General features: G+C 37.6%; 1 protein-coding gene across 1 annotated transcript in view; it reads right to left on the reverse strand.

Annotated features, from left to right (window-relative positions):
* CNTLN (centlein) overlaps nt 1–16878 on the reverse strand; it is a 269496-nt gene that overhangs the window by 101745 nt on the left and 150873 nt on the right. Inside the window, exons 13-14 of the mRNA XM_058672438.1 lie at nt 8556–8656; nt 1143–1234 (exon numbers count right to left, since the gene is read on the reverse strand). Of these exons, the coding sequence (XP_058528421.1) occupies nt 1143–1234; nt 8556–8656 (193 nt within the window). The remainder of the gene's footprint in view (nt 1–1142; nt 1235–8555; nt 8657–16878) is intronic.

A 16878-nucleotide genomic window follows, 5' to 3' on the forward strand; every position in this document is an offset into this window, starting at 1 on the left:
TCGTAGAAATAAAAATGACACAAAACATGGCAAATACCTATGCTGTTCTGAAACACAGATAGCAAGCTACAATAAACTATCTGACATCTAAGCTGAAAATACCTAGATTATTTCAGTTACTCATTTCAAGATAAATGAACATGTACATTTCTTACTCTCTATGTCGTGATGTTACCCTGATCTATGTCATTCAGTAATAATGAGTTGCCAGCCTTTGTTACTTGACCATATGGCGAGTTTTAGAAGTACAGGGAATCAGATCATCTGCTGTAAATCACTACATTTATTGCAAGTCAATTCATAGAGGCAAGAAATACAAGTAGCTGCACTGATGCTTTTCTTAATGTAATTACACTTGTAACTTTACCTCAGTATTAAATATTTATTTTTTTAAATCCAGTGCAACCAAATGAATTATTAAAAATTTAAGATATTTTCTTTGTAAAAATAAGAATTAATACAATCAAGCCTGATTAACTGAAACTGCTAATTCCATCTCTATATAACAAAAATATAAATCAGGTGCAAAATTTTAAGATAAATGTTAAGGCTTCAAAGCAATCTCTATGTTACTACGAATGATAGACACGCTGTGTTATGTCCATAGGATTAACATGGATGGTCTTATTAAAACAGAGCAAGCTACACTAAGTCATATAGTACACATTTTTATCTAAAATGAGATGAGTCATGTATATTTTCAAGTTTAAAATTAAAATCATGAGCATTTTACTACGGTAGAGCTATAAGCATACTCGGCTTATTAGTTTGAATACCATAAATCCTATATGTTTGCTCAAACATGGTAGAGTCTCTTCAAGGCCCATTTTTGGTTAAACCACTAAGTTATAATCAATATGCATATGTAGTCAAAGTTATGGAGAATCCTATTGTTTTCATTTCCTTCATTTTGCACTTGAAAATATTTCTAATCCATGTCAACAGAAGCACCAATATTTATACATTTATTCACTAACATTGATTTCTTAACCCCATTCTGGCAAGCCAATGATTTTGAATTATGAATTTAAATTAAGGATTCACATAGGGTTTAAGATCATAAGCGCTTATTTTAAAAAATAATCCTTTATGTTAAAAGTCAGATTTAACATGTTCAGCTCAATATCTTGAGATTAGACTACCTTCTGTAATGTCTGCTCCGATATTTCTTTCTCATTCTTCTCTGGAGGACTCTTCTTGACCCCATCATCTTCACTGTATCTAAGGAGTTGTTCTGGTAGAGAATAAATAATATATTAGGGACCTAGCATACTGCTGAAGCACTGGAATGTGTGCACCTGCCATTTGAAGCAAAGGAATTCTTCAGTCTTTCAATTATGAATAATCCACTCCATTTTCTTGTTATGTATTTGGCCAGTGACTATACTGTGACCTTTCTTCAAGATTTTCAGGCACATAATTATGTATCCTTGTGCTGCCACCTTTTTTTTTTTTTTAAACATGGCATTAAGAATTTCAAAAGTACAATAGATCTGTAGGTTAACAATGCTATACTTCTATTCCTATTTTCATTCTTTCATGGACTATTCTCCCTTTACCTTAAAAGCTGAATTCATTGCCTTTTTATCTACACAGTCACTACCAGTTTTGTTCTCTGGATCATGTTCCCTGCCAGGAGGATCAGAGCGATTGCTGAACAAAGCAAACAGTTACAGAATTAGGGTGGACTTAAACTGAAACACCCCCTACCCACCACTTTCTTTTCTAAGGAAAAGATCATGCACTGGGCAGGATACACCTTAAAATGCGCCTTTCTTGAATTTTTTGTGACTTCATAATAAATAGAGACCCAGGTATGGGGTGCAGTCACTTTTACAAATCATTTCTGCAGTGGTTACACATTTTGACGACCCAAACCTCTTTAATAAAGCCAAAATCTGCAAGCAGCTTAACTTTAAAGGAAAAAATAATTACAAACCTGCAGTTAATGTTATTAAAATGAAAGTATTTCAAGACTTAGAAATAACTTCGTTCTTATCTGATAAGGTTCTGGGACAATTTTAGCAAACATTTTCTCCCTGAATTATTTTTGGGTGTAGAATATTTTAAACAGTAAGAAAGGGGGCAAAGCAGAATTCATAAAGCTAAAAGGATACAATTCTGTGTTAATACGAGATGATTTTTCTTTAAAGTATGCTTGTCTGCTTTAGGTCAGTGTAAAACTTTGATTTATCAACAAAGGAAAAAGAAAACAATATTATTCTCTGTAGAGTAGAAATCCTCTTGGTATAAACAGTGACTAACAAGTTTGTTAGAGTGAATTAGGCATTTCTTTTGTCTTTGAAACATGACATACCCAATTAAAACTTCTGTACTCATGAAATAAATAGAACACTATACTTAGGATAATAAAAGCCAGAATAGGTAGAATTTGCCGCCTTGGGAGTAAGTACCTTTACCTTGATAATAATCTACCAGATCCCATGTTTCTTTCTCTAGTCCCCTAACACCATGGTGCTGAATTCATTTACAACATTCTTTCAGTAATATAGAAATAATATGCAAATATAATTCTTCCATTCTAGTCATTTAAATATCTGCAATAGTTCTGAGTGAAATATTTACCCTTTAAAAATAAGATAATAGTTTTATATTCAAACAGCATATAGTGCTAACAAATACCTCCAATAAAATAAATGCTAAAATAAAGATTGATTTTTAGAAGGAATTTACTTGCTGCTCTCGTGCTCCTGGGGTGTCCAAGGCCCATTGGTGAACAGGCTAACTGTATTCAGTTGTGCTTAATGCTGGAGACGTTGTTTCTCACCTTCACAGGCGTTACAGAGAATACACAAACAGCTAGTGCCAGAACAAGCAGATAAACACAGAAGCAATTCTCTGTCCCTTGATTCTCTCCTCCTCCAGAATCTTGGGATTTGAAAGATACATTAACAGTACTGAGTCAGAAGTGCACTTCCTAGGGGATAGTGTTGTGGCAGAAGGGGTTACATCACAGGGGTGCCAGTTCAAGTCCCAGCTCCTCCCACTTCCTCTCCAGTGTGGACCAATCCACCTGGGATGATTCCATCTGGCTCCTGGCTTCAGCCTGTTCCAGAGCTGGCAGTTGCCACCATTTGGGGAATGAACCAGGGGACAGAAAAGAGACCTCTCTCTATTACCCTGCCATTCAAAGAAAAGAAGCAACTTTTTGAACAAAATAAATGTACTTCTTTTAGGGACAGCTTTCTAAATTTTCCCAAGAGAAATAAAGTAAGGGGGAGGCCTATAAGAAGCTCCTGGCTCCTGTAATGTTTCAGGTGCCTCGTATATCCTCTACAGCTTAATGAATGTATGATAAATTATAATAAGCATTATTTAATATTATTAATAAACATTCTAAAATCTTCGTTAATAGTAAGTAAACTTGAGATATTTGCCAGAAATTTTAAACTCAAATTGTAAGCCGCCTGTTACAAATCTCTTTCTTTTTAAACAATAGGGATAACTGGAAATTTATAGTCTAGTTATTCTGTCCTAAAAGCTTTAGTGCTGGACTAAGCCAGCTATCCAGAAGGCCATAAACAAGGTTATATCAGAAAGTTTGTGAAAGTGGATCTAAAACATAATTTTTAGAGCAAAATATTTTTGAAATACATTTACACGTGTACCTAAAACATGTATCCTACTTTATATCGCTATTTTACTATCTCTGAGTTACACTCATACACTACACTGGGGTAGATTATGACTCAGTGAATGCTTACACTTTTTTACACTTTCACGGATGGAGCACAGCTTCCATGTTCGTTGAAGTTGGGCTTGGCCGCATGATTTTCATTGGCCAAAAGAACATGTAGGTAAATGAGAGTGAGAGTGAACTCAAGCATTTGTGTTTTTGCTTTTCCCTCAGTGATTCACAACATTCACATTGAAAACCACCTACCTAGGCAGTCAATGGCCCTTCTTCTTGGGCCTTAAATTAAGAATCATGGAGAAAAAACTAAGCTGAGGTATTTTGAACAAGCACAGACATAATAGCTTCCAGCCCGGCAATGCCACATGATCCACAGCTCCAAGAACTAATGCATGTTATTTTGATTTTATGGGTGTTAATTCTGTAGTCTGGGTTGCTGGATGCAGAAATTGCAAAGTGCAAGTGGGGTTCTACCAAATCTAAATGGTGTGGTACTGAGTTTGGGACAGAATGGTAGAGGGCCAAAATATGTCACAGGTTATGTAGTAGCAAAACATTTGGCAAACCACCACTTGAAATGACCACTACCCAAAATAGCTACAAAACACATAAACCACAGATTCATAACACTGAGTGAGGAAGTTTAATGCAGAATGCGGAGAGTGTGAGTTGATTATTTTTGGTTACACTTTACTAGGCAATTGAAAAATACCTAGGCCAGTGTGGTGGTGCAGCAGCATCCCATGTGGTCATCGACTGGTGTCCTGGCTGCCCATTTCCAATTCAGCTCTCTGCTTATGGTCTGGGATAGCAACAGAAAATGACCCATGTGAGAGACTCAGAGGAGGCTCCTGTTGCCTGGCTTTGGGTCAGCTCAGTTGTAGCCATTTGTTAGTCTAGTCATAGCCATCTGGGGAGTGAACCAGTGAATGGAAGACCTTCTATCTTTCAATTTATCTCTGTAAAATCCCCCCTTCAAATGAAAATGAATAAATCTTTAAAAAAAATCTAAGTTCAGAAAGGAACTGGTTATAGACATAGGAAAAGCCTATGTTTCTTTTTTTCTTTTTTTTTTTTTAGATTTATTTTATTTTTATTACAAAGTCAGATATACTGAGAGGAGGAGAGACAGAGAGGAAGTGTAGCTGCCGGGACTAGAACCAGCGGCCATATGGGATCAAGGCAAGGACCTTAGCCACTAGGCCACACCGCCGAGCCCAAAGCCTATGTTTCAATACTGAAAGGTTTGTAAATTGAAAAAATTTTTCACTATAGCAAAGGAGCAATCATTGAAACATTGACAACATTATTAGCCCAATCCAAGATGTTGACATTAAGACATCATGTGACAATGTAATTAATGAATTAAAAATAATAATAAAAAAAATACATAAAAAAAAAAGACATCATGTGTCAGGGTCTCACTTTATACTTGATGCTGATAATCTTTGAAAGGGATAAGGCAATTTCCTATAAATCTTTCATATGAATAAAAGATTTCTTGAAAAATTATATTTAGGAATCTAAAAAGTGTGACATGTTCTAACAACCTTCCATAGAAACCCACAGTGATAGTGTGAATAGCTGACTACACTCAATGAGACTTCAGCCAAACATATGTCTGTAGAAGACAGACACCTAGGCCTAAGATGCTATGAATTGTGTATGTGTTATTCTTCCTCTTTATAGCCAAGAATTAGCCACCATGGAACAGAAATGAACTCAACCTGCTGCCTGAAACTGAGATAAGCCAGATGATTTGCAGTAAGATGAGCTGATTCAGTCAGTTCAAATAACGAATTCACTTCATAGTAATTAAATAAATGCTCTCTGGTGGTGGTGGTGGTGGTGGTAGTGGTGGTGGTGGTAGTGGTGGTGGTGGTGGTGGTGTGTGTGTAAATGAGTCTGCTGTTTGCTTGTTTCTTGCATTGTTTGACTAATATGTAAATTATCATCTTTCAGGGAAAAACACCATAATAAATGATTTACTGACAGGTCTGCACTGGGGGTAAAGATGAGGCTTGGGCCCGGTGCGGTGGCCTAGTGGCTAAAGTCCTCGCCCTGTACACACCAGGATCCCATATGGGCGCCAGTTCTAATCCTGGCAGCTCCACTTCCCATCCAGCTCCCTGCTTGTGGCCTGGGAAACCAGTTGAGAACAACCCAAAGCCTTGGGACCCTGCACCTGCGTGGGAGACCTGGAGGAGGTTCCTGGTTCCTGGCTTCGGATTGACTCAGGTCTGGCCGTTGTGGTCACTTGGGCAGTGAATCATTGGACAGAAGATCCTCTCTGTCTCTCCTCCTCTATGTATATCTGACTTTCCAAAAAAATAAACAGAAATCTGTTTTTTTTTTTTTTTAAGATGAGGCTTGTGGTACCTGGCTGAAGCCTATAGGTGAGGGTTGACTCCTGGGAACAGGTAATCAGAAGGGCTTTTTTTACCTTAAAGTCATCCCTCAGGTGACTGAGTACACAGCCAACAGAATGCAGTGTCAGCAATTACAGCCAAAGACTCAGGTTTCCCTAGTTAAATACACACTGACAGGTGTCTGTCTACATTTGCAGACCTCTTTATTGAGGTCCTTTGCTAAGACTAACTCTGGAGCCTCAGCAGAGACTCCCATGGGGATGGAGTTTAACCAATGGATATTTTCTTTTTCTCACCTATTTAGCCTGCTCCAGGACCACAAAACCATAGGGGCCTTTTTGTTGGACCCTTGACAGTGAGATAACCCTCAAGTTGTTGCTGTATTGAAAATGAATGGGGGTGTGTGTGGCACATTCTCTGACTTAACCTCTTGCTTATTCTCTCAAGAAGTGATTAATGGTAATTGCAGTTCTCTTTTTTTTTTCTTGTTGACTTAAATCAGGCAGTGACAAACATGCAGCTCAGCTCTCTTCAGCTCAGTTGAGCCCTCCAAAAAGATATTGTGGGATTCTATTATAGACTCATTACACCATGAACCATGATTTTTCCATAAGGACATATTTATATGGTAGGTGCTTAAAGTGTTCACATGGGACTTCTAAAGGAGGTAGAACTGATAAGAGAGGAAAGGTAATGTTGGTTTGAAGGACATGTTGAACTTTAAGATCCTAATAAAGTAGCCAGGGGAAAGAGGTAACAGGAAGTAAGAAATATACAACATCTGGTACACGGAGAAAGGTTATTATATGCATGCATATTTGGGATTTAATCCAGGGAAAATATATTTAATAAAAACAAAAGTAAGCCAGAGGGACCAGATTTACTCTTCTATATACAGCAAATAAAAACTAGGCAAAATACATTAAAAATTGGTGTTTAGGTATTGGGCATTCCATCGTGGAGAAAGGGAAAACAAATGAAGTGGGTTCTGTGGTTATCAGAGCTTACGGCCTAGAGGGAGCATCCAAGCCACAGCATAGAGATGGGGGACATCATGGAGGCTGCTAATCTTTCTATACTGAGAGTAACCGGGAGGCCATGGAGAGAGGAGACATCTAACTGCTCGAAGAAATGTAGTTCTCAACACCTACAAATGGGCTCCATCAAGGTTTCTGCTAAGTACTAATCCATGCATGCAAGGAAAGTACCCAAATGGGAAAGAAGCAGTAAAAAGAAAGAAAGAAAAAGAAAGTGAAGGGAGGAAAGAAATGAAAAAAGGGAAGGGAAGGGCAGGGAAGCATTATAGGATGGCTGACAACCTGGGGACCCTGCAACCACGTGGGAGACCTGGAAGATGCTCCTGGTTTCTGGCTTCAGCTCAGTTCAGTTCTGGATGTTGCAGCCACTTTGGAAATGAATCAGCAGATGGAAAATCTTTGTGCCTCTGCTCCTCTCTGTAAATCTGACTCTTCTATAATAAATCTAAACAAACAAACAAACTGGCTACTAAGCATAAATCATCAAAGTAAAACTCAATCTTTTTTAAGCTTGAGGTCAGAGAAGATACAGATTGGAAGATATTTGAATTTTGTTTTAATGCTAAGATTTTAGAAAAATAGATAAGAATCAAATGGTTTCTAAGTTACATTAGTGGAAAAAATAAGTGGATTACTGATACTGAACACAACTCTGTAGTATTTGTGAGACTGAAGAAATATAACCAGGAAAACATTACCAATGATTAACAAAAATGGATTCTTTTTCTCTTTATCAAATACTTCTTTAGAATTTTTAATAAAGCATAAATTTCATTAAGTGTTCCATTTATTTGGTTTTCATATGAGATGAAACATTGATATGGTAGCAATGAACAATCCAGCAGCAAAGTTTGAAGAGGTATAATTATTAAAAAAACATGGAATGAAAGCATCAAGAAACAATTAACTTAAAAATGGGTGTTAATAATATCCAAATTACCATAAAATTAAAAATATTAAGAAAATTTTAAAAAGTATCCATATAGCTACCAACAAGAAGACAACTGAAGTTAGTGATTTTACTTTCCATGATAGAGAAACAAGTGTGTGTGAGGAATTAAAGGAAGAATTAATAGAAACAACCTCAGAATTTATACTGTTGTGCTGACATAAAGCATAAAAGTACTGACTACTTCATGTTATTAAATCAGTGAATTTTTATAGTTATTTTCAAGAAAAAAAATACCCAAATTTTAAAAGAATGCTAAAAAATTAGTGAAAAGAAATAAACACTCTATAATTCATACTGGAAGCAAGTCAGTGGGTGGTATAAGATTTAAAAGTGAAATATTTTTAAAGTACTTATATTTTTCCTTTAACAAATGTTAATATTACTTAAAATGATAATTTTCCATTTATTTTCTGGAAGAAAAGATTTTTTTAGCTTTATATCACAATTACATTATCTATAGGAATGATATTTTACTGAAAATCAATTTAGTACCCTTTAAACAAAATGCTAGTAAAACAGTTTATTTTCACAAAAATACTTACCTTCTCTTTTCTCTGCTATAAATCTATTCAATTCTTGTATTGTTGCCCTATCAACAGATACACGTACTCTGAGTTCATCCAATTCTTCTTGAAGGTTCAATCTATAAAAATTAAAATAATGATTACTTAAAATACTAAGGAATAACAAAAAATATAATATTTTAAAAATACACAAGACAAAGAATATTTCAAGAACTATATTAACAAAACCTAAAAATCACAATTAAATTTTAAAGATTCAGAACACCAAATGTTTCAAGTAAATGGTTTCTGTTGCCATCAGTTCAGTAATAACTGAATTATTAAAGGAACAATTTAAAAAAACCATGTATTGTGTCGCTCTATTATTACCTTTTAAAATTCATTTTTTTCAGTTTCATAAACAGAAAAATACAGCAGAATACCAATCCACTGGGTCACTCCCTAACTATTCACAACATCCAAGGCTGGTTAGGCCAAAGCCAGGGGTTGGGAGTGTATGCAGATTCCCCATATGGGTGGCAAGAGTCCAGTTACATGAACCACCACTCCTCACCAGAGACTGTGTTAGCAGAAAGCAGGAGGCAAGAGCTGGAGTTGAAATTCAAACTGTCCTTCTGATGTGGGACAAGGGAACCTCAACTGACTGACTAAAATGCCTATTCCCTGACCATTTTCTAATGAACATACAGAATATGTTGACTAGTCTTTTAAAATGATAACTCATACCCCTGGAAATCAAGAGAGTAAATCTCTATATGCTAAATAAAAAAGAAATAACTCTAACCAATAAAACAGAGATCCGTTCACATGATGATCAGTGGATATGGGTCAGATGTTGTCCAAGGAGCTACACCTCAGACTGTGAACTCTGAGGGGGAGGAAGTTTAGGCCTGCTGCCCTACCTGATGAAGAGACAAAATGGGCTAACTACAGAGTGGGGAAATGAAAATGTGTTGAATGAGAACCTGAATAACTGAGTCCATCTGTTCAGGCTTCCATAAAAAGAGTCCTGCTCCAATCTGATCATAAAATAGAGTCATCTGCACAACATCAGAATCATAAACCTACCTCACTAGATTGAGAATTTCACTAAATATATTTGTGAAAATATGTAAAATTAACATTAACACGAAAACTATATTATGATCTGTACATATACAAGAGTTCGGTCAGGACCAAGTGTGGTAGCCTAGTAGCTAAAGTCCTCGCCTTGCACAAGCTGAGATAACACGTGGGCACCGGTTCTAATCCCATCCAGCTCCCTGCTTTTGGCCTGGGAAAGCAGTGGAGAATAGCCCAAGGCTTTGGAACCCTACATGCATGTGGGAGACCTGGAAGAACCTCCTGGCTCCTGGCTTCGGATTGGCTTACTTCCAGCCATCGTGGCCACTTGGGGAGTGAATTAGAGGATGGAAGATCTTCCTCTCTGTATATCTGACTTTCCAATAAAAACATAATAAATCTTTTTTAAAAAAAGAAAGTTGTGTCAGACACAATCAGCATCTCCAGGAGGCTGTCCTATCAGAGAAAAAGGATGGGAGACAAAACACACACAAAATGCTCTTCCAACAAGGCACACTTTGAGATATGAATAAATAAACAAATATGTTCAAAGACATAAATGACAGTCTGCATTTCACCCTACCCAAAATGGACAATGCACAAGAAAACAGGGGTAAAAGGACAACACAAAATGGTATTTTACAATTAATTTTTATTTTAATGTTAAAAACAAATACGTGGAAACATTTTAAAAAGAGGTCATGAAACAAAAAATTTAAATATCCAGAAATCTTAAATAAAATGATAAATACTAATAATATGGTAATTGAAATAAATAACTTAATAAAAATATCAAGTACTTTCAGAAAAAGGTAATGGACATTTATAAGAAGGGAGACAACACTAAGAGACAGAAAATAGTAGAGACATGCAAAGTTAGTTGGAATGAGAAGTCTGAAGAGCATCCAATACAAATTATTCCATGAAACAATGACTTGCCAGGAAAATGCATTAGTCATTAATTTTTAAAATCAACAATAAAAGAACAAAACTCTTAGTAACTATCCAAATGAGAAAATGGTGTATAAAACTAAGAAAAATACGCTCTACTGTCATTCAGTCCACTAATCAACAAAACCAGTAACAGTTTTTTGTGTATATAACAATATAGTCACATATACAAGGTTTGTAACAAGTAGGATGCTACAATCCTGTTGGCTTCCAGGGCCAACTATATATAAAGAGTAGATGCACAGGTATTCAGATAGATTTAATCACATAACAATGAAGTCAACAACAGGTTCATGATTTGTTTAGTAAGGAACACGGAACACACTGAAACAAGATGACTAAAACAAAGAAAAATTCTCTCTATTCAGTTTTCCTTGGCTCTCAGATTACTTAGCCAGCAGAACATGGCTCTCTACAGCTTTTGAAAATGTTATTTCTTGCTTTTTCAGGAACATTTTGTACTTAAAACTTGCTTCTTGTGTCAAGAACCCATACAGTCCCTACTTGAATGAAACATAAGCATAGACAGCAGAGACCAACTTGAGTCACACCAAGTACGTCAAAAGGCACAAGGCCTGGGAGGGGGAGAGGCGGGCAAGCAAAGCGCTGCGGCATAAGCAAGAAGATGGGGATTGGCTATCTACCATTCTTTTTTTTTTTTTTAAAGATTTACTTATTTTTATTACAACGTTAGATATATAGAGAGGAGGAGAGACAGAAAGAAAGATCTTCCATCCGATGATTCACTCCCCAAGTGAGCCACAATGCGCCGATCCGATGCCGGGAACCTGGAACCTCTTCCAGGTCTCCCATGCGGGTGCAGGGTCCCAATGCATTGGGCCGTCCTCAACTGGTTTCCCAGGCCACAAGCAGGGAGCTGGATGGGAAGTGGAGCTGCCGGGATTAGAACCGGCGTCCATATGGGATCCCGGGGCGTTCAAGGTGAGGACTTTTAGCCGCTAGGCCACGCCGCTGGGCCCTATCTACCATTCTTAATTTACTATGCATTTACTCTCATGTTTCTGTTACTGTGTGGTATAAAGACTACCGTTCAAAATCGATTTTTTCCACTGGGCAACAGACAACTCAGAACTGTGATTTCTGTGGGAAAGCAAATGACAAAGAAAGTCCCTAATAGCCCAGGTTTCTGTATTTCCCATGTGGAGAGAATGGGTCCCAAGAAAAACACGGTGATGTGAGCTGAAGATGGAAAGGCTTGAATGGCTGGAATTTGTGCATTAGTGAAGCTACTGTATCCAGCAAAAATGAAATTTCAGTGAGAAAGAGATATACAGCCACATGAGAAGTTCTTTGAATGGACAGCTAAATGTTGTGTTGTATATGCACAATATGAAATACAACAAAGTCAGGCAAAGAACTGGTACTACAAATGGAACGATTCCCCGACTTCACAGAGGACTGAAATAAACATTTGAGCAGTTGACCAGCCAGAGAGGAGAATGTTGAAGACTGAGGGTTTCCAGCAGAGAGCCCGAAGGAGGGATAGACCAGCCTCAAGTAAATGATACTTTAATGTAGCCAGAAAGTGTTGGTAAAAAATGGTAAAATACACAAGCTGAGATTTTAGCATAACTCCTTCAGTGACTGATACATGAAAGTACACAGAAATCTATAAGGATATAAAATACATGAAGAACACTACCAAAAACTTGACCTAACAGACATTCATAAGACCATTCTTCCACCAATGAACAGCAAGAGTAACACTGCCTTCTATTGCTATAAAGTGTTCACCAAGGTAACATCATTTATTGGACTACAAATCAATTTTTCACAAAGCTAAAAGGATGCAAATTATGCAAAGCATTATCTATGACCATAATATAATTAAATAAGAAAATAAGTCAAAGAAGGTTGTCTGGAAAATCCCCACATATTTGAAATTAAAGAATTCACTTCTGACACAGATTCTCTATTTGCCATACTTAGGATCTTTTTTTTTCTTTTTAAAGATTTATTTTATTTTCATTGCAAAGTTAGATATACAGAGAGGAGGAGAAACAGAGAGGAAGATCTTCCATCTCATGATTCACTCTCCAAGTCACCACAAGGGCCGGTGCTGTGCAGATTTGAAGCCAGGAGCCAGGAACTTCTGCCATGTCTCCCACATGGGTGCAGAGTCCCAAGGCCCTGGTCATCCTTGACTGCTTTCCCAGGCAACAAGTAGGGAGCTGAATGGGAAGCAGGGCTGCCGGGATTAGAACCGATGTCCAAATGGGATCCCGGCTTGTGCAAGGCGAGGACTTTAGCTGCTAGGCTATCTCACTAGGCCCAAGGATTTTTTTTTAATATTGTCTTTTATTTTCTTAGTTATTTTTATTGGAAAAGGATATTTACAGAGTAAAGGAGAGACAGAGAAAGATCTTCTATATGCTGGTTCGTTCCCCAGGTGGTCACAACAGCCAGAGCTGACCCAAAGCCAGGAGTCAGGACTTTCTTCTAGGTCTTCCACATGGGTGCAAGATCCCAAAGGCTTTGGGCCATCCTCCACTGTTTTCCCAGGCTATAAGCTGGGAGCTGGAAGGGAAGTGGAGCAGCCGACACATGAACCAACACCCATATGGGATCCCGGCATTTGAGGTAGAGGATTAGCCAGCTGAGCTATCATTCTGGAACCTTGTAAGGATCCTAAACCTTCTGCTAAGCATAGCTGTGTGCTTACTACAGAAACCAGGCTAAAGCTCTGTAGGTCAGTTAACCAAGGATCTCCCCACCTCTGACACTGAGTCAGGACCCTCAAACTGCTCTCCCCCAGTTATCTGTCTTCACCAAGATTTCTACTGTTACTTTAGACAAAATATTCTTTTCACCCCACATTGTCCTCTTTGATCATGTGCTACCCACTGCCCCACCAACAATCCTGCCCATTGTCTATAAATTCCCATATTCTTGCTACATAACTGGAGTCCAACACAATCTCTTCCCCACTGCAAATATCCCATGGTAGTGTTCCCTAAACGTATAATTATAGTCCTGAACAATCCCTGCTTGTTATAGTAAGTGTCATAAAATAATTTTTCTTAAACATTTCTAAATATCTCTTAAATAAGAACCCAATGTGAATTAAAAATATTTCAAATGTAGAAATTTATTAAAACAGAATCTATCACTATTTGGAAGCTCAGCTAAAGCAAAACTTAGATAAATATCTATGGTGTTACATTAGGAGAAAGATCTGTAATAAGCCACTGTCTAATAAAAGAATATAAAGATGACAAATCAAGTTGAGTAATTTTTTATATGTTTATTGGCTGTATGCGTGTCATATCACTTGTCTAATATAACCTTAATCTGAATAAAAAAAAGTACAGCAGACAGTCTCAACTGAGGTTATGCGTTTGTGGTTTCAGTTACCTAAGGTCAATTATGATGCAAAAACATTACAAGGAAAAGCTTAAAAGTAATGTAGTCATAAGACTTAGATAACTTTAAATATACATTTGTTATGAAATGAGAGAGATCTTACATATAAATGGAGGCAACAGCCAGAACTAAACAGAACTGAAGCTAGGAGGCAGCAGCCTCTTTCAGGTCTCCCACATGGGTTCAGAATCTCAAGGCCTCGGGCCATTCCCTGCTTTCTCAGGCCATAAGCAGAGCGCTGGATCAGAAGTGGAACAGCTGGGACACTGCATCCATATGGAATGCAGGCACTACAAGGTGGAGGATAGAGAACTAACTTACTGTGCCACCAAGCTACCTACAAAATTTAGACAATTTTATTATAGTATGCAGTTATAATTGCTCTATTTTTATTAGCTGTGCTATTCTCTTACAATGTCTAAATTACAAATTAAACCTTATTAGAAATAGGTATATAGGGCCCGGAAGCGTGGCCTAGCGGCTAAAGTCCTCACCTAGCGGCTAAAAGTCCTTGCCCTGAATGCGCCAGGATCCCATATGGACACCGGTTCTAATCCCGGCAGCTCCACTTCCCATCCAGCTGCCTGCTTGTGGCCTGGGAAAGCAGTTGAGGACAGCCCAAAGCCTTGGGACCCTGCACCCGTGTGGGAGACCGGAAGAAGGTTCCTGGCTCCTGGCTTCGGATCGGCACAGCACTGGCCATTGTGGTCACTTGGGGAATGAATCATCAGAGTATCTTCCTTTCTGTCTCTCCTCCTCTCTGTATATCTGACTTTGCAATAAAAAGAAATCTTAGAAAAAAAGAAATAGGTATATAGAGAAAAATATATTCTGTCTCGGTTATAGCATTTTCTGCGGTTTTAGGCTTCCAGGTGAGGTTTGGGAATTTATCTCCTCCGAAAAAGGGGGGATACGTAAAATTCCAAAATGTACTTGTCGTTTACTGTAGGGAATTACCGGCCTATGGATTTAAAATGTTTTTCTTTCTTAAATCAACAAATTTGTTGACAGAAAAATACCAATTAAAATTACCAATCAGGGAAATAGGAGCCATAAAGGCTTTTGAGAAAAACATAACGATTCCATGAATAAATGAAAAAAATAGATTGTGGCACATGCATACAAAAGAATATTAGTCACTTTCAAAAAGGGAGGAAATTGCAACACTTGCTACAATACCAGCAACAATTTGAAGATATAATAAATAAACCAGACATGAAAAGACAACTAACTACTGCATGAGCTGTCTTACATGAGACACCTAAAACATGCAAGTTCATAGAGACCGAAAGGAGAAACAGAGGGATCTGGAGGAAGAGGAGTATGGCAAGCTACTGGTTAACAGGCACAGAACTTGAGAAGCTGAAAATATTTAAAGGTAAGAATCATAATTGCAGCGTGACACTGCAACTTAATGCCACTGAGCTACACACCTCAAGATAGTCAAATGGTGAATTTGACACCCCATTTTGTAGCAATTAACAAAACACATGTACCCACAATTAAGTTTAATTATTGAGGACATAAATATATGCATTATACAGATACCTATGGGAATAGGAGGAAAGAGAAAGGAAGGAGAGTAGAAAGAATAAGGGAAAACATAAAAAATGGAAAAGCAGAGAAAGCTTTATTTTCATATTAATCATGTTTTTAAATTGTGTCTTTATGTGTTTACTGATTACCATTGGTGTTCTCCAATAAAGGAAGCGCTCTCAAGCCTGGAGGCACCTGTACTCTGCTCTGTATTTCACTTTCAGTGTTTGGCATAATTACTGAATTAATGATTGAAAGCAAAAACAACACAGTCACCAATGAGTAAGTTTATAATTAGTATTACAAAACTACACAGTTTAAAAGGAGTTTACACATGCGCTATCTACTTAAGTACAGTGGCTTATTCACTTCTGGGGACCAGTACTGTGTCATGGCTGTTCAAAGCTCAACCACAGCCTCCTGCTGCGTCATAGTCTGAAGTATGCTACAGGGAGAAAAGATGACTATGAGAGACTAGAGTCTCCTTTACTTGGCAACACATTAAATTTTTCTATTAACATTACTCTGAAACTTGCAATTTTACCTAAAGATACTTAATAGATGAATATACTTCCTATGTGTTGCAGTCATACTTGGTAAGTTTCTTGTACCTATTTATCAATCATAAAGTAACTGAGATTCTTTTTTTTTTCTTTTTTGCCATTTAGCTTTGGAGTCCATTGTTTTTCTTTGAAACAAATTCTGATAATCACAGATACATCCAAATTCTCACTTTATTATGTGATCTTACTAGCTGTTGCATGTATTACATAGAGTACAAAAGTGGTAAATTTAATGTGTGGAATATCTGAATACCCACATGAAAAAAGTGAACGGGACCACTTACTTCAAATCCATATAAAATATTAACTTCAGGCCATCGTGTTGTAGTAGTTTAAACACTGTGTACACTGCTTGCATCCCATATGTGAGGGTCTGATGGAATCCAGGTTGCTTTACTTTCTATCCAGCTTTTTGCTAATGTGCTTGAGAAGGGAGTAGGAAACGGGCCAGGTACTTGAGCACATGTAGTCACGTGAGATACCAGCAAGGACATTCGTGGCTTCTGGCTTCAGCCTAGTCTGGACTTGACAGTTGTGGCCATTTGGTAAATGAACCCCCACAAGAAAGGTCTCTCTGCTTTTCTCTCCCCCAACTCTGTTCCCTCCCTATTCTACCTCTCTCTCACCTCAGGCCATTTGCTGAATGAGCAACACTGGATAAGAGAAATCTCCCTCCCCTCCATTTTTTTCTGCTCTCTCTCCCTCTCTCTCACCATCCCTCCCTCTGTTATACTGCTTTTCAACCGAATAAATGGTTAAAGTAGGTTTCACATAAAATAGGTTGTTCATTAAAACAGAACAACATAAGTAATAGGTGTTGGTTAGGATGTAGGGAAATGAAATAT

This window comes from Ochotona princeps, chromosome 14 (assembly GCF_030435755.1).
Source record: "Ochotona princeps isolate mOchPri1 chromosome 14, mOchPri1.hap1, whole genome shotgun sequence".
Lineage (NCBI taxonomy): Eukaryota > Metazoa > Chordata > Mammalia > Lagomorpha > Ochotonidae > Ochotona > Ochotona princeps.